The sequence below is a fragment of the Megascapheus bottae genome, chromosome 13, assembly GCF_031878675.1.
Source record: "Megascapheus bottae isolate mThoBot1 chromosome 13, mThoBot2.hap1, whole genome shotgun sequence".
NCBI classification, from domain to species: domain Eukaryota; kingdom Metazoa; phylum Chordata; class Mammalia; order Rodentia; family Geomyidae; genus Megascapheus; species Megascapheus bottae.
Genome location: NC_143521.1, coordinates 9,226,095 through 9,252,630, shown reverse-complemented (window position 1 = coordinate 9,252,630; position 26,536 = coordinate 9,226,095). Strand labels below are relative to the sequence as shown.

General features: G+C 36.0%; 1 protein-coding gene across 3 annotated transcripts in view; it reads left to right on the top strand.

Annotated features, from left to right (window-relative positions):
* Positions 1–26,536, top strand: part of Arhgap24 (Rho GTPase activating protein 24) — a 460,279-nt gene that overhangs the window by 197,150 nt on the left and 236,593 nt on the right. For all 3 annotated transcript variants that reach the window (XM_090343274.1, XM_090343273.1, XM_090343272.1), the window contains one exon: positions 18,770–18,857. In XM_090343274.1, the coding sequence (XP_090199400.1) occupies positions 18,770–18,857 (88 nt within the window). The remainder of the gene's footprint in view (positions 1–18,769; positions 18,858–26,536) is intronic.

The following is a 26,536-nucleotide window of genomic DNA, read 5'->3' as shown; positions in this document are numbered from 1 at the left end:
ACTAGATAGATTCTGGAAGTATTTCAGAGTGCAGATGAGAAAGATTTAATGAGATTAATCTTAACATTTGTGAGTTGAACCTGACACTTCTCCATGAAATATCTTTCCCGGATGCATAGATCATATTTTTCATATTTCAACACTTAAGACTCCAATGATCTCTCAGTTTACTTCTAAAGTCTTTAGAAGATACCTGACACTGACAGGCTTAAGCAACAAAAATTTATTTCTCAGCATCTGGACAGTCAAGGTCAGGATGTAAAGCTCTATTTTTCCTCTTTTCTTTATATTTTCCACCTTTTTGTCAAGTATTTTATTTTATTGTAAAGGTTACAACAGACAGGCTACAGCTATGTAAGTAAGGTAATGAGTACATGTCTTATTTTTTTATTTTACTTTGGATAATGTATAGAGGGGTTACAGTTACATTCATCATGGGTACATGACTTCTCACACACACTGATATTCCTTCTTAGGTTTTTGTCCCGGTTTCCCTCCTCCATCCCCTCCCAATCATCTTGTTTTCCCCCTTCACTTCCCTATTTCAAATAAACAAATAAACATATATACAATACGTGAGATAACAAGGTCAGATGGAGTAACAACACAAGATATCTTGCCGAATATTGTTACAAACTCCCTCATTTTGTCCCACTTTCCCTCTCCCCCCAGACATCTATCTTCCCTGAGCTGTAAAGTTCATTTCCAAACTAGTGCCTGGTGAGAATCATTGTTGCACTGGTTCACCCTTTGTCTTTTTATCTCCATTTTGTTATTCTCCTTCCTCCCCCAAATCAGATAAACATATACAGGACACAGGGTACCAGAATCAAAAGCAGTGACAGAATGAGATAAACTAAAAGAAAATTTTTTTAAAGAAAGAAATAACTTTACATAGTACATTAGAGAAACTTGGAAAGGGATATCAGTGTTCAAGAAGTAATGTACCTATTACCTGACAAATGTAACTATAACCCCTCTATACATCACTCCAACAATAAAAAACTATACAAAAATTTTAATATATTAGCTGGGCACGGTGATTCATGCCTGTAATCCTACCTACTCTGGAGCCTGAGATCTGAGGATCGTAGTTCAGAGCCAGCCCAGGCACTAAAGTCCATGAGGCTCTTATCTCCAATTAATCACGAGAAAATCACAAGTATTGCTGTGGCTCAAGGGGTAGGGCAGTAGCCTTGAGCTGAAGAGCTCAGGGATAGTGCTCAGGCCCAGAGTTCAAGCCCCACTATCGACAATATATATATATATATATATATATATTAAAACCCTTCTCTTACCATACCTTATAGTTCATTTCGATCAGCATCATTTTATATGGTCATGTATACATAGCTATTGAGATATTGTGATCCTCTGCTAGGACTGTCCTAGACATATACTAATTATTACAAGTGAGGGAAACCATGGAGCTTGCTTCTTTGTGTGTGGCTTACATCACTTAATGTGATTTTTTTTCCAAATCTTTCTACTAACTATACAACAAACAAGGGTATATTTAGTGCTAAAAAATTAAATCACCCCAAAACAAATACTCAAAGAAGCAATCAGCCCATTAAGAAGTGGGCTAAAGAATTAAAAAGATACTTCTCTGAAGACAAAATAAGAGCACTCTATAGATATATGTAGAAACATACAACATCTTTGTCCATACAAGAAATGCAAATCAAAACTTCATTGTGATTCCACCTCGCCCCAGTTAGAATGGCCATTATTAAGAAAACAAATAATAACAGATGCTTAGCAGTGATGTGGCCAAAGGAAAATGCTCATACATGGTTGGTGGGAGTGTAAACTGGTTCAACCATTCTGGAAAGCATTATAGAGGTTCCTCAAAAGACTAAACATAGAGCTCCCCTATAACCCAGCAATCCTACTCCTAGACATTTACCCAAATGATTACCAAAGGGCCACACTAAAGGTACAAGCACAATGATGTTCATTGCAAAATTATTTACCATAGCTAAGATAGGAAACCAACCCAAATGCCCCTCAGTAGATGAATGGAAGAGGCTTTTCTCCTGCTCTGTGGGAAAGTCCTGTTGTCTTTAGTATTAGAACACTATTCTTGTCATGAGCTCCCTACCCTCCTGACTTCATCAATAACTACTTCCTAACAAATCTATATCCAAAAACTACTACAGAAGTTGCTAAAATTTAATATATGGTTTTGTCAGGAACACATTCACTTGAAGTGAATTTTTCTTGATCACCTCATCTCATTCATTCCTTGTTTCCTTTCTTGCAAGTTCCTTTGAGGGGGTAGGGGAATTATTTGAATCAGAGATGATAGGAAGATATACAATTTCATTCTAAGTACTTTCTTGTTCTGTAGAAGAGAATCAAACTGGCAGGTATCTATTAAACTTCTTTTAAAGAGCCACATCTTGATCAACCAATTTCATACCATTACCATTAACATCAGGATTTTGGCTGCATTCTATAAAGAAAAAATTTTATATATGCTTAATTGTTTGTTTGAAATAGGAGAGGGAAGGGGGGAAATCAAGTTGTGAGGGGAGAGAACGGGAGGGAAATGGGAAACAGGACATGAGAAATGGTATCAATATTTGTCAAGTAATGTCCCTTCTATCTGATGAATATAATGTAACCATTCTATTAATTATAATCAAAAATATATGAAAAAAAGAAATGCCATCTTCTGAGACAAACAGAACTAAAGGGAGAAAAGGAAATAGTATAGAACTGGGTAGAGGTAAGATAATTAACCTCTGCTGTGCTCACTTTCAAGTTGTCATGTCTATTAGACAATTTTCAGATGAAATAGTATATGTGAATGACAACGTGAGGATAGAAATCTGAGCTGAAAATGGGAATTTATATCGCATCTGTTAACTTGTGTCATTCTGGATTTGAGATAATGGTACCAGTTTTAAGATGCTCCTGACTGTTTTGAGAAGAACCTGGTATGAATTTTTTTTTCCTTTGTAAAACTTTCTTCTTGGAAGCCAAAGATAAAATACTCTTCTTCATTATTCAAAACTTTTTCAACACAGAAATAATTTGTATCTATTCTTTGAGTATTTCCCCCTGGAAAATAATTTAATCTTGAATAGGAAGAAATGATTCATTACAAGAAATTAAATGAATAACCTTACTGGCCTATCATTGTGATCACAGAATGTAAGAAAAAAAAAACACTTTTATAGAAGCTACAATAATGATCATTTCCTGTTATCCCTGCCCTCTCAGATACTTCCATACATTTTCCCCAACCACACCAGACTGAATGCAATCACTTCTTAGTAGTCATCACCTCATAGCCATTAGCTGCTTTCTATTGCTTTTGTTGAGCCTATCAAAAAGATTTATCCCTTGCATGGTTACATCCTATTATGAAATCAGTAACATCCGTAAATCAAGAATTTGGAACAGCTGTCATGAAAGTAAGTTTAGCCTTGTATTTCATAGTTTCACTGGTCAGATTTCAGTTGATTGCAATTTGTTTTTTATAAGCTTGAGAATTGTTTGTGTGATCCTAACAGATGTTCAGGAACTTAGTACACTCTGACAAACTGTAGAGGAACTTCAAATACCTACGTAGACATGTGTGCACTGTAGGTATGTACAGAGTCTTCAGCTGAATAAAAACATATGGTAAATGGATTTAATAAAAGTGTTGTTTGAATACTGAGCATATAAACCATCTGTTAGGTGTATGGAACACATTTCCTTCATGTCTTGTCTGAAAAAAACAAAATCATCAGAGATCTGAACTCAGTTTCTTAGCCTAAATAAAATCATCCAGAATGTCCATCAATCCCAGGGTACATAGTTCTCCTTCTAAAAGATTATTCCATCTCTGTTCCATTCCAGTTAGCCTCTCTCTGTGTATGTTTATCTTTTGTTCTATTTCTCTGGCTGTAACACATATGTAGACAATAAATACACATAAGTAATAAAATTTCTTATGACACTATTATATGCAAGTGTATAGTTAAAAGGAAGGGAAAAGAGAAACTTCTGATCTATTTTTGTAAAAAGGTAGAAATGGGGAAGTGAAAAAGCTTTTTTTAATCTTTATCTTTTTTCAACTAAAAACACAGATGTCTGCTCTATTTGCACAGATTTAGCTTTATAAAATTAGTATACCCTAAACCTCAAACAAGGGTGTCAACTTTCTTCTCATCTTCATAGCAAACAGATGTCACTCCCTTACTAATGAATCAGCGCCTATTTTTATGAAATATATTTCTTAAATAAATTTTAACCAACCTCTTTCAATCTCATTTAACATAAAATTGCTGTTTTATAGACTTTAAGAAAGGTTTTTCATAGCAATAAAAATCAGTCATTTTTCAATTTTTTTTGTAATTCAATTTGTCAATGATTCATTCAAATAGAAATGTTTTGTGTGGGTTTGTGTGGTTTGGTTTGGTTGCCTGAGGGGGTTAGGAGTTTGATTTACTGTAATTAGGATGTTTGCACAGTATATGACTAGACTATGAAGCTGAAATGTGTGTTTAATTCATAACATCATCTGTGTTTAATTTATGTATCATTTTAACATGGAACCTCAGGTTTTGCCATTATGAAAATGTAGGCAGCTGCTTATTTTAATGTGACTTTGGGTTTTATATTTGTGTATTGAATCTCTCCTTCTCACAGTCCCATACACTTCTGGTACATGACTGTGAAAGGACAGTGGTAAAAACGTTACCTATTTTAAGTAAAACTCCAGCTCCCTTGAGGTCTCAAACTTGTTAAATGTCCAGGACAGAATGAAGTGCTATTTCAGCTTGGTTGAGCTGTGGGCAGCCCCACTTCTATTGTGTGAATGTTCTCCCCACAATCTTGAGATCTTAACTCCTAAATAATGGTATTAAGAAAGGGTGCTGTTAGAAAGTGATTCTGATCATAAATGTAGAACACTGATAAATGGATGATTACCAGATATATATATATATATATGTACACACACACATATATATATATATACAAAGTCCTTAAAAACACATAATTAATAACAAAACTGGTATTTGAACCACTATAAATGGGCTTTATATTTTTCATGAGACATAATAATCATTCAAAAGTTTCTACCTCTTGGACAAACATGAAAGATGCAATTTATTTTCCTTGAAAAAAAAAGGAATAAACCTGACTAAAGTAGAATAATTTTAATATCCCATCCAAAATTGAGGCCTTTGACAATTCTGGCTCAAGAATAAAAGTTGATTTTCATATCCTGGAATAAACAAACCAGCATAACTTATACATCCTGTTTTCTGAGTACTCACAAAGCCTAATTGCTTTCATAAATTATTTGGTTGTGTTATATTTCTTTATTCGACAGGAAACAGAGTAATTGACTTCTTTCATCCTCCTTCCCACCTGCTTGAGGTTAGTGGATATGGCATAATGAGCAGAGTGGACTGAAGAGCCTGTGGTTCTGAACTCCAGGCTGCTGTTCTGAACTTGAAGCTGCTGTTCTGAACTCGAGGCTGGTGTTCTGAACTCGAGGATGCTGTTTTGAACTCCAGGCTGCCATTATGAACGCGGTCTAGGTGGGAGGCATGCTGTTTTTAATTTCCTAATTTTCCAAGCGAAGAGTCCTTACAAGATGACTGAAAAGACGGTCACACCAAACACATCGTGCTTGGACCTCATATATTCTTCAGCATAGGTTACTTTGAGTCAGTTACATATCTATATTTGGAATCACTTTCCATATGGATGGAAATTTTTGACTAAGAGCAGAAGTAATAATAATAAATAATAATACATTTGTTTATAGAGAAATAAAAGTGTGATCCATACTGAATGAATGACCAAGCTAGATTTAGAAGAAAACAGTTGTCAATAATTACTGCTGCTTACTAATCCCTAATCATGTATCAGATATTTCACCAAATATTCAAGAAGTATTATTGTATTTAGATCTCATCAGAGCTAGGTGAATTGGCTCACATTGATAAATCTCAGTTACTTGGGAAGCAGAGGTCAGGAGGATTGTGGATCTAGGTTAGCCCATGCAAAAATTATGAAAGTTTATCTGAAAAATAACTTAAAAGCAACCTAAATGTATTAAATAAGGCTCAGAATCTGGCTCAAGTGGTAAAGCAGTTGCCTAGCAAGATAATTTCATTCCACTAGAGTGATCCCCAAAACAAATCCTCAAAATAAACTGCTACAGGAGGCTCTTTTTGCTTTGTGGTTGAAAAATCTCTTACTAATGGAGAATTTGTGGTATGATATCTATAAACACTTTCTAAAGTCATAGCTAGGGGGTAGAAGTTAGGATTTAAAACAAGTTCATCAGAATTTCCAGTCTATGCACTTGCTCTCTTTACTGTCTCTGCTTCTTAAACATACTATTATGAACACTATTTTACTGACTTTTCTGCTGTTTTCCATTGCTTTGCCTTTAAGGTAGAAAGGAAGCTAAAGATAAGGAAGTCAAAGGACACATGTTGGAACTTCCTTCATAACAACTTTTCCAAGTGGCTTTCTAGATCATTTTTTAATTTATCTGGCAAATGAGAATTCAGTTCAATTAAGAAATCCAATATAACCTTTCAGTACTATAGTTGAATAAAGCGATTTTCTTCAGAGACTAGAAAACAAAATAATCTTTTCTACCATGTTTTACAGTTTAAAAATTCCATATCCTTCATTAAATTTTAGTCTCCAAATCTATCTTCTGTGTTAGTTCAATTATGCATGTTTTATGATTTCTCCTGCTTTACAGATAATGAAATTGACTGGAAAATTAGGTGAATTCATTGATGTGTGTATGTATGTATGTGTGTGTATTTTATATTCCAGAATTATTCCTCCTATATACACTTGGAAAACATAATTTTGTTGTTGTTGTTGTTTTTGGTTTTGGTTTTTGGTTTTAGTAGCTTGGATTATAGCTGTGAGCCACTGGGGCCTCGCTTTTTCAGCTTTCTTGCATGACCTGTTTTTGTGGACGTAGTCTTCTGAGAATTATACAATAGTCTCTTTGCAAGAAATATTTTTTTCATATATTTTTATTGTAATTAATAGAAGGGTTACATTATATTCACCGGATAGAAGGTACATTACTTGACAAATATTGATACCCTTTCTCATGTCATGGTCCCCATTTCCCTCCCTCCCTCCCCCCCGCTCATCTTGATTCCCCCCCTTCCCTATCCTATTTCAAATAGCCAATTAAGCATATATAAAATATATCAGATAACAAGGTGAAATATTGTAACAATATGAGATAGCCAAGGGATAGCAAAAGAGATGAGAGATAACACAGTACATTAAGGGCAACAATCACTCATTATATGGCTTTTGTTTCTATATCCTGGAGGTCCTTACATTTAGCATCATACTGTATGGCCTTATGTATCTAGATTTTGTTCTATTGTAAATCTCTGCTAGGAGAGCCCAAGGTTTCTACTGATTATGACAAATGAGGGAAACCAGTGAGCCTATGTTCCTTTGAGTCTGGCTTATTTCACTTAATATGATTTTTTCTCTAAGTCTTTCCATTTCCTTACAAATGGGGCAATATCATGGAGAACATAGTTTTAGGAGTGCCTTGAAACATTCAGGAAACTCCAATGTCATGTCATGAGTAGGAATGAGGTAGTGTTGGGTTTCTTTGGGGTTTTTTTTGTGGATGCCAATTCATTAGTAAGAAAGGCAAGAGAACAATGTTACTGAAGGAATTTGAGCCCATAGTCCGTGAAAGACCTCAAGAAAAAATTAATACAGTGCCATATTGGTGAAAGAATAGATAAGCAGATATTCAACATTTGATCATGCTATAGATAGCACATTACTAGAGCTTAAAAATGATAAATAATGTTTAAAAGAGTAGATATGTAGACCAGTATAACTTAGGAATGGATTCTGGCATTCATAAAAATGTAAGGTAATAGCAGGGCTGATAACAGAAAGATCTACTGGGAAAAATAGACTATTCAATGAATGATTTGGGTACTATTTTGTGTCTCCTTTCTACTAAATAATTCTCAACAGAAAACAAGTATACTCTTTTCTTTTGTATCATTTCCTAAAACAGACAAAAGGAAACACAAAGCCCTGATCCCTGCGTTCTCCTTCAGGGGTCATTTATCTGACCCCTTTCCCACCCAAGTTTTGTGGTGTATCTAGAATCGGTCTCCACTTACCCATCCAAGATGTCGCCTGCTGCCGCCTCCTAGATGGCTTGGGCTGTCAGTCACTGCTCTGAGACTGTTTTTTCCAAGTTCTCCTATTGCTTCCTTTTGGCTAAACCTGTTTGTGAACTCTCTGATTTTGCCTTCATTTGACCATGCAGCCTTGACTGAGCCTTTTCTTTTTCTTTTTTGCCAATCTTGGGGCAGGGCCTGGGCTCTGTCCTTGGGCTTTTCTCAAGGCTAATGCTCTACTACTTGACCCTCAGCACCATTTCCGGCTTTTTCCTATGTATGTGGTACCGAGGAATCGAACCCAGGTCTTCGTGCATGCTAGGCAAGCACTTTAACCACTAGGCCAAACTCCCGGCTGCCACTTCTTTTAAAGCTGCTTTTAATGGTAGCCTTGAGGGTACTGTGCCTACCTTTCCTAATTTTCCCATTCTTCTTACCTTCTGCCTCCATCCCTCTCTGCTATAGTTCCTCTGAAATGTAAGCATGGCTTAGAGAGTGTGCTTGGGTCTCTTACCTTAAACAAGAGTCTACACATTCTTCAGAGAGGAGACTATCTCAATCAATTAAATTACATTAAACACACTTCTTCATTTTCCTGAAATCTTGTTTCTTCCCCTCTGTTTTCTCCATCGTGGAATGTGCTTCAGGGCTCAGATTGTAGACATTGTGCTTACTTTCTCACACCCAATACTTATCCAATTCCTGGCTGCCTACAAAAGCATGTTCCAAATAATGTAGCCCTTTTTTCCCTGTCTTAATGGCCACTGATCTTGTTTATGTTGAACTTTGAGATCCTGCCTTCTTCCCCAGATCTCTCATAGCTCATACCCATTTTCTACTCAATAGCCAGAGTATTCTTTTAAAATAAAAACCATGTGATACTGTGAGCAAAACCCATCAGAGCTTCTCAGTATACATAATTCTCGTATGCCTAAAGCCGATACCCCAGGTTTCCTCTCAGACATTGGAATCATCTTTATCTGTTCTTACCTCATCTGCATGGACTTACCTCAGCATTTTGGTTTTAGTTAAATTGATACTGGCTCAGAGAGAATTTCCTTGAATAGAGGCAGTAGGACATAATGGATGTTATTACCTTCTTTGAATGGGTTGTATACTACTTCTTATTATTCAGTATTTCTTTTCCCTTATGGATGTTTGCCCTTCTTCCCTAATTAAAACGGAAGCATCATGAGAGCAGGGGCTTGTTAATGCTCTCTGCTGCTGCCTCTCCATCACTCAGAACACTGCCTGACTTTGAGGAGTGTGTGAAAATTCATGCTGCATGATGCAACATTACTATAGGAAATCAATACCTGTGAAAACAGCCATCAAAACACAGACAAGTGAGATTTCCTACTCAGCATATATGAGAAGCGGGTGGACTACAATATTTATTTTAATAACAGCTAAATGAAAGTAGGCTTTAATTAGATTGTCACATTATCTCTAGCTGACCTTCAACAGACTTGGTAGAAATGAAAATTTGAAAGCGCAGCACTTTGCTTCTTCATCACCCCAGTCAATACAATATGTTCAGAATAGGCAAGAGAAATCAATAGTATTTGAGTAGCTTGGGGCTGGAGCCAGATACAAACATACCCTATGATATTGTGTGAGAATAATCATGGAAATCAATGGTGTTTCTGAGACAAAAAATATTAAAGTGCTCTATCCAAAGCTTTAGTTACTGGTATTTCCCCTTAGCATAAATTTTCTCAGCTGAATGAGTAGCTGCTTTCCAAAATTAAATGAAAACTATTCTCAAAAATATATGCACAATTTCTTTTCTCAAAGCAACTTGGATATGAAATAATTGGATATAAATTAAATTGAAACTGCTTTTCACAAAAGGGTTCCTTTTGTCTTTTTTAAAGAAACCAATATTCTTGCTACATAAGAATTCTGGAGAAAATAGTTAAAGAACATCGAACTGTGTTAAAGAATTTTGACTATGTAGCTGCAAGTATTAAATCATTTTACAATTTTTCAGCTATATTGATGAGTAGATAAAATATAAATATGGTTTCAAGGTGAATTTTTTTTTTGCATTCCTGGTGCTTGAACTCTGGGCCTAGGCACTCTTTATGGGAGTTTTTGTGCTCCAGAACAGTGCTCTACTACTTTAGCCATAGCTCCACTTCAAGCTTTTTGTCTCATCGACTTTTCCTGTTCCTCCCTGAGCTGGCTTCAAACTGCAATCCTTACATCTCAGCCTCATGAGTAACTAGGATTACAGGCTTGAGCCACTAGCACCCAGCTCAAAGTGAAAATGACATTAAAATTTTGAATTAAATTGATGTTTTTAAAAGTGTATCATCAGAAATAATTTTGTTGTTCCTGCTGAGGAAGTTTTCCTCCTACTTACATTTTCCACCTTAAAGGTTCAAACATATGGAAAGTTATTTAGTTGACTACAAAATAACTTTACTTCATTATTTAAAAACTTGCAAGATTATTGTATCCAACATCTTCAATTATGTTGATCCTCTAGATATATCTATTAGTTTCTTCCAAAGTTAATACTCAGTCTTTCTGAATTTCTTTTGTCTTGAGTTATCAAGTTTATAATTTGTTACAGTAACCAAGAAAAGCTAATAGAACCTAAAAATCTTCTAAATGAACCTTTCAATGATCCCAAAGTTGGAAGTCTACAAACAGTTGAAGTTCAAAACGAGTCTAGTTTTCAAGTCCAGTAAATGTGTTCCTTGAGAGTTCTAGAGTGAAGTCTGCAGTCAAGATAGGAATGGCCAGACTTCTAATTTCTGATGGCTGTCACCTATGTTTGGCTTTGGGGCTCTGCCCTTCCATTGCCTGTCTCTGTGTCTACATGGCCTTCTCCTCTGTGGGTATCTCATCTCCTTTTCCCTCTATTTTAAGAATACATATAATTAGATTTAGGGCACATCCAGTAATCTAGGTAATCTATTAGCCTAAAGAGTCATTTTTCCCTGATAAAGCAACATTTCCTGGTTCCAAGGATTTGGAGTAGCTTTCTTAACATGGCCATGAAACAGAGTCTCTGTTAGATATAGATACTGTCCATAGGATTTTCTGCAAGGGGATAAAGCTTCCAAAATGTGCCCTTCTAACCCTACCTTCTCTCCTGTCACTTTATTTTTTTCCAGTCCTGGATACTGAACTCAGGGCCTGAACACTGTCCTTGGGCTTTCTCAAGGCTTGAGCTCTACCACTTGAGCCACATCACCACTTCTGGCTTTTCCTATATATGTGGTGCCTAGAAATTGAACCCGGGTCTTTGTGAACACTAGGCAAGCACTCTACCACTAGGCCAAACTCCCAGTCCTCTCCTGTTAAACTCCCAGCCCTCTCCTGTCACTTTTTAAGAAAATGTATTTTTAAGAAAATGTAAGAAAATGTACAAATACATTTTTAGCATTTTAGTAATACATGTTCCCTATTTTTAAAAACTTAAATGAAAAACTTAACAAAATGAAACCATCCATAACCTGTCTATCCAAATATAACCAAGTATATCCAAATATATACTGCATTTTCAATTGTAAACATTTTGACATCCTCTGCATATTGTGACATATGTGACATGTTTGGTAGATGCATAGGTAAGTGAATGAATCAATAATTCACAGAGCAGTTGTCTATTGTCTGATTAAAGAGATGAGTCTCAAACTCTTTGCATCAAATTGAATCTGTGCAGATTACCTGAGAAATGTTACTCTAATTGTTTCCACCTGTGCCATAGGCAGGACTGGCACACCATAAGCTTCTCTAGATGTTAACTGTTAAGAATCAATGAGGAGCCGGGAGTTTGGCCTAGTGGTTAAAGTGCTTGCCTAGCATGCACAAAGACCTGGGTTTGATTCCTTGGTACCACATATATAAAAAAAAAGCCGGAAGTGGTGCTGAGGTGCAAGTGGTAGAGCACTAGCCTTGAGAAAGTCCAAGGACAGTGCTCAGGCCCTGAGCTCAAGCCCAGGACTGGCAAAAAAAAAAAAAAATCAATGAGGATCACACACACAGTCTCTACTGATTTTGAGTATATGATTATGAGGTTTTGGGTTTAGAATCATGCTAGCTTTTTGCTTCATTTCTTATCCTTCTTACCCCTACCCATTTCCTTCTTACCTCCATATCCTTCTTGCCTCCATGTCCTTTTTAGCTCTACCCATCTAAACATGTTGATAAACATAAGTGACTCCCATGACTAGAAAGGTGATATGTCACCTCTCTAGGAAAACTTTCACACAGGATTCCAAGAGGGAAGAAGTTCAAGATTATCTATTCTGTCCAGAGGGGAGTTAATTTGGGTTAAAGGATCCTTGTGCCTAAAAAGATGTTTTAAAAGCTTTTAAATAAATTGTGTCAAAGCACTGCATGCTCTTTTCTCTATCATAGTGCTATTGTGTTAGTTTCCTAGGATGTTGGTGCTGTAATAACATTATGTAAATGCTATTTTAAAATGAAAATGAACCCAGAAAGACAATACTTCTCAAGAGTTAGATATTCAGTTCACAGCATAAAACAGCAAGATGAGACATCTGTATATGAAGAACGGTTTTTATGAGTACATATAAAAGACTTGCCATCAAGTTTGTAACTGTTAAATAATGGATATAAAATATTGCTTTGTGCATTTTATTAGTGGAGGACATATTCTATACATATAAAATATGTACTGTGTTACTAGTATTATGATGTTCTTTTTCTTTTTCTTTTCTTTCTTTCTTTTTTTTTTGTACATCGTGGGGTGTGAACTCAAGGCCTGGGCTCTGTCCTTGACCTCCAGCTCAAGGCAACCACCCTTCCCTTGGGCCTAGGTATTGTCCCAGAGCTCTTCATCTCAAGGTTACCGCCCTACCCCTTGAGCCACAGCGCCACTTCCAGCTTTCTGGCAGTTAATTAGAAATAAGAGGCTCTCGTACTTTAGTGCCATGCTGGCTTTGAACCACGATCCTCAGATCTCAGCCTCCTGCGTAACTAGGATTATCGGCATGACCCACCACATCCTGCAATGCTCTTTTTCTATAAGATGATCTGTAACAATGCTTATATCAACCAGTGTTCACCAGAGTTTGCACAGCAAAATTCTTTGGATAGAGTCCAAAATGGAACCCATTTACAAATATTTCCTCTTCTTCAATCTTCCTGGTAGCTACCAGGAATCTGTGCAGAGAATCTAAGAGAAGTCACTAGAAAACTGTTTCTAAAACATCTTCAAATTGCTTTGATAGCAGTTATTGATTAGAAATAGGAATAAACCCAATTACTAACGAAAAGTAAATCCTTAAAAACTTGCATTTACTAGGCACTGGTGGCTCACACCTGTAATCCTAGCTATTCAGGAGACTGAGATCTGAGGATCCTGGTTCAAAGCCAGCCTAGCCAGGGCAGGAAAGTCTGTGAGACAGTTATCTCCAATAAATGATTCAAAAAAGCCAGAAATGGCACTGTGGTTCAAGTGGTAGAGTTCTTACCTTGAGCAAAAGAAGCTCAGGAACAAAAGCCAGGCCTGAAATTTCAGTCCCAGGATTGGAGGTGGGGGTGGGAGAAGCTTGCATTCATGTCTTCAGTTTTTCTTTGTTTGTTTTGTTTAAAACATACCAACAGAGGGTTTCATGAGCCAATTTTACTGGTATTTCTGGAATTTTTTCTCCATGTGTATAATGAAAAATATCTGCATCAGAATCATAGGGTATATGAAAATGTAAATATTACGCAATGCGTTTAGTTAAGTAATATCAAGATATATTAGCAATCATCATTGGTAAAATAAATTCCCAGCTTTTGTTATTATTTTTACTAATTAGAGGTCTACATGTCTTGATTAGTTTATTCTTGAGAACATTTAAAAATCTTACTTTCAATTTTTCTATAACTATATTTGTTTATTTAATCAGGAAATAACACTACAAGATATGTCCTTCACTGTAAATTAAACCTTTACATTAGTGAATTCATTATTTGGGGATTAGCAAAAAATGAGCCCCAAAATAGGATTTTTTAAAAAGAAAATTATATCCTATTAAAAATTCTATTTGCTCTTCTACAAACCTTGTCACATGTTAGCTCACAGAGTTGTTACGAAGTAGGTTCTATGGATAAAACAGCTGAGAAACAGGAGGAAAAAGACTAATTTGTGGTAGAGACTCAACCTAGGCAATTGAGCTCCAAAATACATGTATTAAACTACGAAACTCCTAGTTATGAATGCATTATTATGTAGCCAGAGCACTTGTAAATGGAATTTCCAGTCTTTCCTATACTAGTTTTCAATTTACTGTCTTCTTGCATAATTCTGAGACACTGGAATACAAAGACCTCCTTGGCTGTCATTATTATATTCTCTGTGTTTGAAATGGACCCTAGTATATATTAAGTATATTTACTGAAATTAATTGCTATAAAGAGAAAAATAAATCCAATTTATAATACTGTAATAAAAACTATCAAATAATATTTATTTTACCTTGATTATATTTTAAATTTTTTAAGCTTTAGCTTCATCAAAAATATAAATATATTCTCAAGAAAGGGCTTATTTTCTTATAATGTTCATGATCATTGCTCATGCTGTTTAAAAACAAAGGAAAAACAAATCTCATCTTTTGTGTCTATGAACCTGTCAAAGCATGCATTTACTTATTTCCCAGGCATGTATTTTTCCAATCCAAATTCCAAAATAAGGTCCCTTTGTGTATTTTCACCAGCATCTAACCTTACCCAAATCTGTTGTGGTTTTGGCCAAGTGATCTAATATTAACTAGAGATGAGATTTGCCTTAAAAATATTTCATCTGGAAACCAACTACCAGTAGAGTTATTAACCATGTTACTTTGGTCAAGTCTGAACTGCCATAAACTATTTTATTTATCATTTTATCCCACTTGGACATTTTAAAGTCTATTCTATTAAAGGAATAGCCCTTATGAGGGATAAAAATAGGTATAATTCCCATCTGAATAAGTGTAATTCCCTCATCCTGTGGTGAATTGCTGCCATGCACTTGCCACCATCGGTGCTGAGCTATAGAGCTACAAAAAAAATGATCACACCCGTTTTTTTTTTTTTTTTTTTTTTTTTGCCAGTCCTGGGCTTGAGCTCAGGGCCTGAGCACTGTCCTTGGACTTTCTCAAGGCTAGAGCTCTACCACTTGAGCCTCAGCACCACTTCCGGCTTTTTTGTATGTATGTGGTACCGAGGAATCGAACCCGGGTCTTCGTGCATGCTAGGCACGCACTTTAATCACTAGGCCAAACTCCAGGCCTCACACCTGTTTTTTATATTTGAGCCTCTTCTCTCTGGTCACCCAAATTTATAGTGATGACAGCATCATGGAAGAATATGTCCTTACTTATAAAACTCATGGGATTTTACTGTGGTTGTTTTGTAACTCAAGATCTCAGTAGAAAACTGGTAACTTCATATCAAAGGGCATAATAAAAAGTGAGTGGTAACTAAATAATTTAGAAATTATTGTAAGGTTTCATGAAAACAAGTGAATATCGGAACTGGAGGTATGGTTTAAGTGTTCGAATGTCAGCCTTGAGGAAAAGCTATGCAAAAGCAAGAGGCTCTGAGTTCAAGAATCATTACTGGCATATAAGCAAAACAAAACAATGAATATTGAAAACAGCTGAGGGCCAATAACAGCACAAAGTGAAAACTCACTACTACATTTCCTACTACTAGAGGTAGAAAAAGCCTGTGACTTTGGAATTGGTGGATGAAGACGTGGCCCAATGCAACTAGGGCAAAACTTTTGCCTGATTTAGAGGGAAGCAAACTAAGGTTATCTCTACCTGTCTCATAGTTTTCCTATCTTCAGTTAGTTGTGATCTCTCCAATCCAACCACATGCCAGAAGTCATAAAAGCCTGAGTGGACTGTGGCAGTCATCTTTCCATTACTTAGCAGGTACTTTAGATATCAAGTTACCAAGAGAAAGGGATTATATTGGTTCAAAGTTACAGACTTAGTGAAAAAAAAATGTTTGTCATGGGGCTTGAACTTTGGGCCTCAGAACTGTCCCTGAGTTCTTCAGCTCAAGGCTAGGGTTTTACCACTTTGAGCCACAGTGCCACTTTCAGTTTTCTAGTACTTAATTAGAGATAAGAGTCTCACAGTCTTTCATGCAAGGGCTGGCTTTGAACTTGGATCCTCAGATCTCACCCTACAGAATAGCTAGAATTACTGGTGTAAGCAACTGGTGCCCAGCTAGAAGTTAGTACTTTTTATGTTATTTTTAAATGCCTGTAAATAAACTGAGACCCACAGGTCAGCAGAAACAAATTATAATGAAAACAGAAAAATTGTTCCTAGAAGCAAAAAGAAAAAGGAAAGGGAATTTATTTAACCTATACTTCAGGTTTCAATGAAAGAGCACTATGCTTTATCATCCTAAACTCAGAAGAAGGGCAATTATCACTGACTGTAATTTTCTAGCTAGGATAAGAATCAACACTACTTGAGAATACTACTTGAGCTAAATATTGCTTCAGGCTGAGAAAAACATAGTGAATAAGAATATGGGCTTTTGAGTCCAACACCCTGGGTTTGGAATAATGCTTTATTATACTAATGTATTCATTCAACAACCATCTACTAAGCAAAGTGCCAGGCACTGGTGGTAAAATGGGAACCAATACAAGTATAGTTTAGACTGAGTTAACTTGAATCATGACTCTCAAATAATCAGAGAAACAATGTAATTTTAACATAGATGGGTGTGTGATAGTATTTATAGAAAAGCAGTTGTGTGTATCACAGGAAGCCAGAAAAAGCAGTGAAAGCTTAACTGTAGAAAAATTAGCTTCAAGAAGTAAGGGGAATGAAACCACCTAGAGACTTTTATCCTAGAACAACTAAAAGTTATTGAAAAGACTTTTAAGCAGGAAAGCTTCAAATTTTATATCTGAAGATAGTTGCCCCAGCATTAAAAGAAACTCAGCCTAAAAATGTTAGAGGATTATGTGTAATCCAAATAAAAGGATATAGGAAACATTTCACCTGAGAATAATGGTTACAGTAACAAGTGAATGCTAAGAGGAAAGTCAAACAGAGACTATATAGATTAAGCACAATAGCAGTAACTAAGCCAGGAAATACACCATGAGAACTATTTTTACTTATATTTTAACTGTCTAGCTTAAAACGTCTTTAAGATAAATAAGTAGATATATCAAATAAGCTCCTGAATGCAAAGATCGGAATGTTAGCGAGTTCTATAGAATGCTGTAATCTACTATTCTGCTGGTTTATAACTGGTTATTGAGTTATAAGCATGGGCAGGATAGCTTGAGGAAGAATAGAAGAGAAAGAATCATTGGATAAATCTTTGTAAAACTCTAATATCTTTAGGCCAATTACAGTCAGCCAAAGAGGCTATACCAACAAAAAGGTCAGAGAATCATCTAGAAAAAAAATCAACAAACCAAAAACAAAAAATGAAAGTTCTTAAAGTACTAATAGCCAGTACCCAAGTGTTTTCAGGGAATTAATGTAGATTGAGGAAAGAACACTGAAAATGGCAGCTTGTGAGGGTCATGTACATGAAATTTGGGATTCACACACCAAACAGCATTGGATACATTTAGAGAAACAGGTTTGATTTAGATACATATTTGTCAGACAAGGGGATAAGATGCTAGTTGGAGGAGGTGGAGTCTATGTAATTTAATAGATTAGAGAAATGTGTACATATTTCTCAGCATTCATGGGAATGATCTACTGAAAAGAAAAAAAATGATAGAAAAGAGAAGGGATCATTAACATGTCTTAGTCCATTTTTTTTTTTGCTAGTCCTTGGCTTGAGGTCAGGGTTTGAGCACTGTCCTTGGGCTTTCTCAAGGCTAGAGCTCTACCACTTGAGCCACGGCACTACTTCTGGTTTTTTCTATGTATGTGGTACTGAGGAATCGAACCTGAGTCTTTGTGCATGCTAGGCGAGCACTTTACCACTAGACTAAACTCCCAGCACTTTCTTAGTCCATTTTGAGATATGATGACAAGATAATTTACAGAAACAGAAATTTATTGTCTTAGAGTTCTAGAAGTTGGGGAGTTCAAGTTCAAAGAAAGAGCATCTAGCAAGAACCCCCTTACTATGCCATGCCATGGTAGAAAGGAAAAGAGAGAGGGCTAGAGAAAGCAAGAGATTCTAACTTTTCACAATGACCATTATTCCACCATAACCTAACTACTTCTCATGAGGCTGCCCTCCTAACAGAGTGGTGTCAAGTCTGAATTACCAGCTAGGGAGAATGTCACAAATAACCAATCACAGTCCAAGAAAATACTAATGACACCTTTGTCTAGGATATTTCATGCCACCTTCTTGGCTTCAAAACTGTAAAATAGGGGAACTAGTACATACCTCATAAAAATTACTCCAACAATTAAACTCTAATAAAAATACACCATTGTTAGAATCCTGAGTAAAATATCGAGCACATCTAATACAATGATACTTCAGATGAACCTAGAAACCAACAAGGTATCTTATACAAAATAGATACTTAAAAATACCTATTTGGTATTGAACGGATGGGATTTAATTATCAGGACTATCAAGGAGTCTAAGCTGAGGCCATGCGATACCTGCTACCATGTTAATGTCTGTGACATTTGTGTTTTCAGGGTACTATTTTTCTACCTGGAAATAAAGTCCTTGAGCATCCCTGCAATGAGGAGAGCCCAGGAAAATTCCTCTTTGAAGTAGTTCCAGGTAAGATTTTTTTTGTTGTTTAACCAAGTTATTGTGATTATATGTCAGAAAAGGTGATGTCGTGTCAAACAGGTTTCAGTCATCTTGAATTGTAACTGAAAATATTAATTTGAGAAGGCACATATTAAAATTGGTTTTTCTATCGGCCCCCGAATGGCTTTAGGTTTGTACAGTTGTACAAATGAATGTGCATACACTCACAGACTCATGGTCGCATGACAGTAAATTGCTATCTATCCAGGAGACTCCAGAGTAGATGGACAGGAAGTTATGACATGGCACTGATAAAGGAGAGTTGGAAATAATTGTGATTTTTGCAGTGATCTCGTGATATAAATTTGATAAGGTGTTATGGGTAAAATATATTTCCTGTCTGATTCAATGATATGTTTCCTTACTAAGTTGCAACTGAAGTGATTCTTTGCTATACAAATGAAAAACAAATCAAGAAACTCTTCTCAGTGATGGACCAAGTATTGCCATTCTCCATCTCAACTTTGTTCCCAATCAACCATTTCCACATGTTTGGCTTGGAGAATTGAGGACATCTCTGCCAAGTCATCATATTTTGCTATTAAATTTCCGTAACATCTGTTCATTTTCCCTAGTCATCTGCACACATCTCTCATAATGTACTTGATCCACACTTAAATCTGTGAATAATACAACAAAACTTCCTCCAAAGTGTTTCAGGCTTTCACTGATAAAAGAAAAATGGAGTCAATCGTGTGTTATGGCTCTGACTTACTAATTTTCCTGATATTGATATTGTTTACATCACAGGTGGGTGCACAATATACAACTCTTATCAATATTGCTGATATATAAATGCTAGAAATCTGCAATTGAAAGGAGAATCCTCCTCTGCCTCCCAATGCAAACAGCTGTAATGCTGAGTTCATCTGGCTCTCAGTGGAATCCATGACTAAATGTTAATTAATGCAGCTGAAGTGCAGAAAGGTTAGTCAGATGCATTGTGTTATTTGTTTCCCTCCAGGGAGAACGTATTGTAAGAAACCTGAATCTTGTTTTCCCTATTAAAATCCTTTTATTCTTACTTCTTAGTAGAATACCCATATGGAACCACATTCCAGATGTTGCACAGTCTTTGAAGTATCATTAGAGGAAACTTCTCTCCCTCTTTGTCCTCAAACATTAGTTCCTGTTGGCTTTTAAACTCACATGGTATTTAATTTGATGGCTCTGACATTTTCTCTCCAGTAATACTAGAGATATACTTCCTCATTTTGGTCTGCTCTCTGGACAGAAATTTCATATTTGAGTGAAGTTCTTATGCAATATGTAGATTGACATTGTCAAATCATTTTAGAGAGAATGATACTTTCAAGCCCAAGAAATCATTGATAACACTTTCTCTCCAGCCTGTGTGTTTCACGTACAGTGTGTATGACATAATAGCTTTTGATGAATCAAGTTTAAGAAGTTTAATACTAGGTAACAGGAATCTGAATGTTGTCCTTTCATAAAGATGTTTTGGATATTCAGGCTAGATGCTGTAATTACAGAGGCAATTTAGCTCATTGAGAATTATGTTTTTGTAATTAATACCATATGTAGTAACTTATAACTTGGGTTTTAGAATTCTGAATCATATAACAGAGTGTGAAGAGAATTGTGCCAAATGCTTCTTAGAAGAAAAGACTCAAAACCCCAGTGTCTGTGTTATTACTCTGTCAGTGGTTCTTTATTGGTGTGACCTTGACATCAAGTTGTCATTTCCAGGCAAGACCTTTAATACTTGTTTAAAAATATTGGGATCTCTCGGTGTGCTTTTTATCAGATTTTGCAAATATCAAGATTATTTAGAATTAGAATTTGATTGATCTTTGCAAATGAGAATGGCAGGGTAATATTTTCAAAATTTTCTAAGTGTGTAATGTGTGGTAGTTTAATGTGGTAATCTCCGGAGTTACAGCAGTCTTTTGATTTGCCAGAACTTACAAAAGGTAGGAAAGATTGCACAAGTGTGATTATTTTCCTTACATAAAGCATCTGTGGGATTACTGATATAACAGACCTTTAGTTTGTACTGGCTTTCTGTGAAGAATCTTCTCAATTGATACTTCTAAAAACCTCTTCTAACACACACACTTACAGACTCAGTTTGCCTTCTCTTTTTGGACAAATGTATTCAAGATGTATGAAAGAATAGGAGAGAATTAAGTCCTTTAATTTCATTGTCCTACAACAATTTCCAACAAAATTGAAGCATTCAGAAGCTGTTGTTTATTCTAGTGTTGTATGCATGCATATGCATTTGTGTTTAAGTGTACATTTTATTACATGTATACTATTTCTTTATATTTTGACCATATGTATAGGGATATTTTTTGTTTTGTTTTCCTCTGACTCTGAAACATCCAGGACTTACCATAAACAAATAATAAAAAGTCAAGTATTTTCAATAGAATTGGATATCTTGGGTCTTTGTATATTATTTATTTACATTTATTTATGTCCACAATGTTTTTAATTGTTTGAGAAAACCTGTTGGGAAAACAATCCATAACAATGTAGGGTTAATTTCCCGCAGATTTAGTATCCCCTGAACTATCTCTTGGAATAATGCTGTGATTTATAGCATTTCACTGCAATATTTTTCCAATTTCCCTCCTTGTCATTCAAAAAAATGTCAGCCAATTTGGCAAATTTGAAGGCTGTTGCTATGCATGCCAAAGTTTAGATAAGTGAACTTTTGTGGCCAAATACTAAGCTTTGGGGAAATGTGGTTAAGAAAGGAATGTTGGTAGATCATTTATGTACAGTCCTTGAAAGAAAATGCAGTTGGTCTCTCTTTTATAACACTCCTGGTTGAGTTTTCCTTGTGAAGTTTTTATTGTCTACATATAAAATAAACAATAATAAATGAATCAATGATACTTTAATGTTCTTCAGAGAATAATCTCTCAGAGATAAAGTGAATTAGAGATAGACATGCAAAAAATACAAAAAGATGTATGTAGCCCATCTAATTAAGAACATGATCTATTTTCTTATTACTAGATCCCAAATATCCAGTAAAACATAACATGGGTCAAGCAATACTTGCTATGTTTATAGAGAAAACTAAATTTTATAAAACAAAAACTTCTTTGCTATGTTGAACTTCCTTTTTCCTGTTGTGTAGGATCTTTCCTTCTCTGACATTCCCAAGAAATATTTGTGGCTCTTATAGGTGAAGACTTGGGGAACTCCCCACAGCCTTTGCTCTTCTATATATCATCCGCTGTGATGATGAGACTTAAGAGAAGAATGGAAGAAAGTAGCAAATCTTCGCACACTGTTGCAGTAGTATACAGCTCTTCAACACCAACTTGTCATTGCTCTGATAATGCTAACAATTTCATGGAGAATATTTGTGGGTTTTTCTACATCCCTAGAATTGGCAATCTACACCTTGGATATGGTCCAGTTAGTTGGAGCTCAACAAATGGCTTTGAAGCCAGCTGCTTTCTTTGGGCTTATTCAGCTACCCGAATATTCATGTTCCCTGGCTTGCCACATTTGGGAAACACAAAGTGTGTCTCCATGGTGCTGTGTTCTCTATCTTGTCTTTTTTTGCTATGGATCATCAACTGCAGTCCTTAGCATGTTCAGTGGCTTGTCAAGCTTCACAGGCCACTAGCAGTCTCTCATTTAAAGCAAGTTGATGGGATGGTTGTCATGGCACGATTCACAATTTGCAATAATCAGTGTGCATGTATTCCCCTGACTCTTTTTTGGTCTTTCTCCGTTCTTTCTTTCATTAAGCCAGCAACTTCCCAACTTCCATTTTTCTTTTCAATGGAGATTGTGGTACTTTTTCCTTTGAATGTGGGTCTTGTTAGCAATTCCAATATAATTCAAAAAATTCTAAATGTATTTTCTACGTATAATTTTTAATTGTGTTCTCAGGAAACTTATTTTGATGGAGTTATGTTAGGCCGCTTAACTAGAGTCCATATTCTGAAGAGAGAGCATATGAATGAGAGTATGGAAAGCACTTAGGAAGACACGGCTGGGTTGCCACCCGATCACAGTTGAGGACATTGCAAATCCTACAGGGATCTCTGAGGTCAGAATGTCTCATAGTGTTTCTCCAGTCCACATGGCCTAGCCTATGCTTCCTTGTATAAGGTGCCCTTGACTGGGAGGAAAGAGAACAGATAGGCTCAGGCAAAGCAATTTTCTGCTCAATAGAGATTAGTTTGCTTGAGAGCTCCTTGCTTTTGACAGCTAAAACACTAGTGTCTAGCCACTATTACAATAGACACCCAGTGTCTGTTGTAGTATCTGGAGATGTGTCAGGATTTCTGCTCCTTGGGCTCTGGTATGCTGCTTCACTTAATCCTCACTCTACCTTGGGATGTTGTGTCTCCATTCCACAGGAAAAGAAGAAAATAAACAAAAGTTACTTGATCAAAAGCTAACACTAACAATACCAATTAGTGAGTTTGTAGGCATATAACTATCTATGTGGACATTTAGATATTTAAATGTGTGTTGGGGTGAATGTATTTATTTCATCTATGTCCGTGCATATATACATATGTTTTCTCTGTGGTTTGGAATTGTCTAGCATACCAGTCAGTGTTAGAATTTCATCTCTCTGTTCCAATTGTTCACTTAGTCTCATGACTATGTAACTCTGTAGATAGATTCCTTGTATTTACAAAGGAATGTTCCCTGAATAAAACGATTCATGTGTCTGAAGGCTATAAAAATTTTTAAGTGCCAAAACATGAACCTACTTAGATGGTCAATACAGCTGTGTTATGTAATAAGCCAACAAAGAAATAAATAGTTTTGACAGATAATCATGGGTGTCCGTGGGAAAGTAAACTGCTTGGCCAATTTTCGAGTTTTTGAAAAAAAATTATGTACCATCAGAGAGAAAAGTTTGCCATGTATGTCTGAATTTATAACTTCCTGGTTCAACAAATAAGGTTTTTGGATACATTAACTTGTCATTTAAAACTGTATGTTAAAAAATGTTAAATGTAAGTTAGCATTTGGCATCTATTTTATATGAAAATGTAGGGATAGTTTTAATAGTGGCTTAGCAAAAAAAAAATGGTCATTTTCCATTTCACTGGCAAATTATGCTGCTAAGGCATCAATTTTACAATAGTCCCTTTATTTTAGGGATTTTACCCCTCTCCCTTTATGTTAATACTGTAAGTTAAAATCCATGCCATTATATTTGTCATCTAAAAGCAACTGTGACAATCTCTTTTTTGTCTGCCTAGGACTGTAGGCAGTGCTGGAGTTTTTTTGTGTTGTTTTGTTTTGTCTTTGCTTAGTTTTCCTATGTTCTGATCTAGAGAATGTGAGTAGGAGTTCTTCATGGAAGGAAAACATAGTCAATGTCCACAAGTACTTCTAATCATGAAGTAAATACAGTGGTGGAAATCAACACATTTTTTAACTACTGTGCATTCTTTTATTTTAAACACTGTAGATTTCAATTCCAAGTTGCCTTTCTACTTAAAACACCTTAAAGTACACCTTTGAAAGAGACTATTACCATGGTAAAATGTGTATTTTTGTTATGGGGTCAGAAGGAGGGGATTCCACATCCCTCCAGGTGGGGATTCCACGTCCCACCAGAGTCCACCACACGGAGACAGTCTCATATAAAAAGGTGAATTTATTGGGGAAGTAGATGTTGATCTGACCGTCCAAGGACACAGTGCAGACTTGGGAGCTGATACTGTGACCCCAAGCGGATCGCATACTGGGTTTTTAAGGGCAAAAGCCATGCCGTCAAGCCTGGCCGGATATAGGTGGCTGATGGAATTGTTACATACACAGAAGGGCCATATAGCCAGATCCAGCCACACACAGGTAGCCAATAGCCTAGTGTTTGAATTTACTTACCACCTTAGTTGGAGTTGGCATGCAAATTGGGCAGGTCTCCACACAAAGCAGGGCCCCCTCCACCCAAGCGGATATCCCTGCTCCACCCAAGCAAGGTTGCCCCTCCCTAGAAGGGCAAAGGTGGCTGGGCTGCTTTATCATTGTTGACCTTCCACAGTGGAGTGGGGAACTCTTAGAAATTTGGGATGGCACTAGTCCCTGCTCCCCTTAACATTTTTAAATGTTTTAAATCTTTTGAAATTCTGGATGCCATTTTAACCAATAAACATACAAGGCTTTTATGAACTGGTTGAGTGTGTCATCACATGGTTACTTATGATAAATCTGTGTGATATGTTCTCTTGTATGTAAGATAAGGAATAAATAAGTGAACATTATCTTTTTTCATCTTGTTTTATCTAGTCCTGGGGCTCAACTCAGGTCCTGGGCACTGTCCTTGAGTTTTCTCAAATCTAGCACTCCACCATTTTGAGCTACAGCACCACTTCCAGATTTTTCTGTGTATATAGTACCAGAATGGAACCCAGGCAAGCCCTCTATCCACACTCCCAGAACTCAAGAGGACCAGAGAGTAAAAATTATAGGCTTCTTAGGTTGTAATATCTTCATGATAATTATTCAGATTTGCTCTGGTGACATAAACAAATAAGTATGGCTGTGTTCCAATCAAATTTCATTTGTGATTAAAATGTTATCTTCGCCAAAATAGCAAGAACTATCATTTCTCTTTTTTCTTTCAGCCTCTTAAAAATGAAGACCATATAGACAGTGGGCCAGATTGATTGTTGACCTCTACTTGAGATTAAGAAAAAAACAAATCTATGAAAAGCAGCCTGAAGATACTAATAAAACTCACTAATCCCTACTGGTGCCACCAGAGCCAGAATTAGATCTCTGACACAACCTTGTCTTCCTCCTCCAGGGCGCCACACTGTCTCAAAGTCAGAATGCAAAAATGATTTGCCATTTTTGTTTAGGAAAAATATCTCTAAATAATATCTTCTTCTTAAAAAAAAAGCACATCAGAATTTAAAATATGGTAGTGATCAAACTGAAAGAATCTGTTATGGCCTATCTTACCTTCATTAAGAAGACCACATTCTGAAAGGAGCTGAATTTTTTTATGTGACTTTTGAAATGATTCATGCCATTAATAGAAGACTGAGTGCCCATACATGAAAAGCATTTTTCCATACTTATTTCAGTCCCCATGAGTTCAAGAAACTATTTGGAGCATTCTGAACTAGAAGCATCGCTTGCATAATCAAATAAGCTTGAAGTATCTTCTGAACTCTCATTTTTTTTTACACTGGTAAATATGTTACAGAAAATAGAAATGTTTTGTAAGTAAAGCAAACAGAATTAACAAACTTCATCTCAGTGAGACAGTTAATTTTTCTCTGTCATTCATTTATTAACATCTTCCCCTCAAACCCATTTGTTTTCCTTTGATATTGGTATGTTAAACACCTCCTTAATATTTATTCTCAATGTCCCTTGAGACATTAAGTATATACCACACTATATAAAAGTCTTATTTCACATGGCTAATTGTAGTTACAATCAGTGGTATCCATTTACATTCCTAATAAAAGCTAAAACCAGGCTTTGTACACACCTAAGCCTACAATACCACAACTCCCTTACAGTGGTAAGATTACACATAGATTTGGCATGTAGATCCCACATAGACTAAATATTCAAGAAGTAATAGAAATAATTTTGGCCAAAAAATTAAAAGAGGCTACAATATAACACATTCTTCATATGGTTTGTATTCTTAGACAATCCTAAAGTAG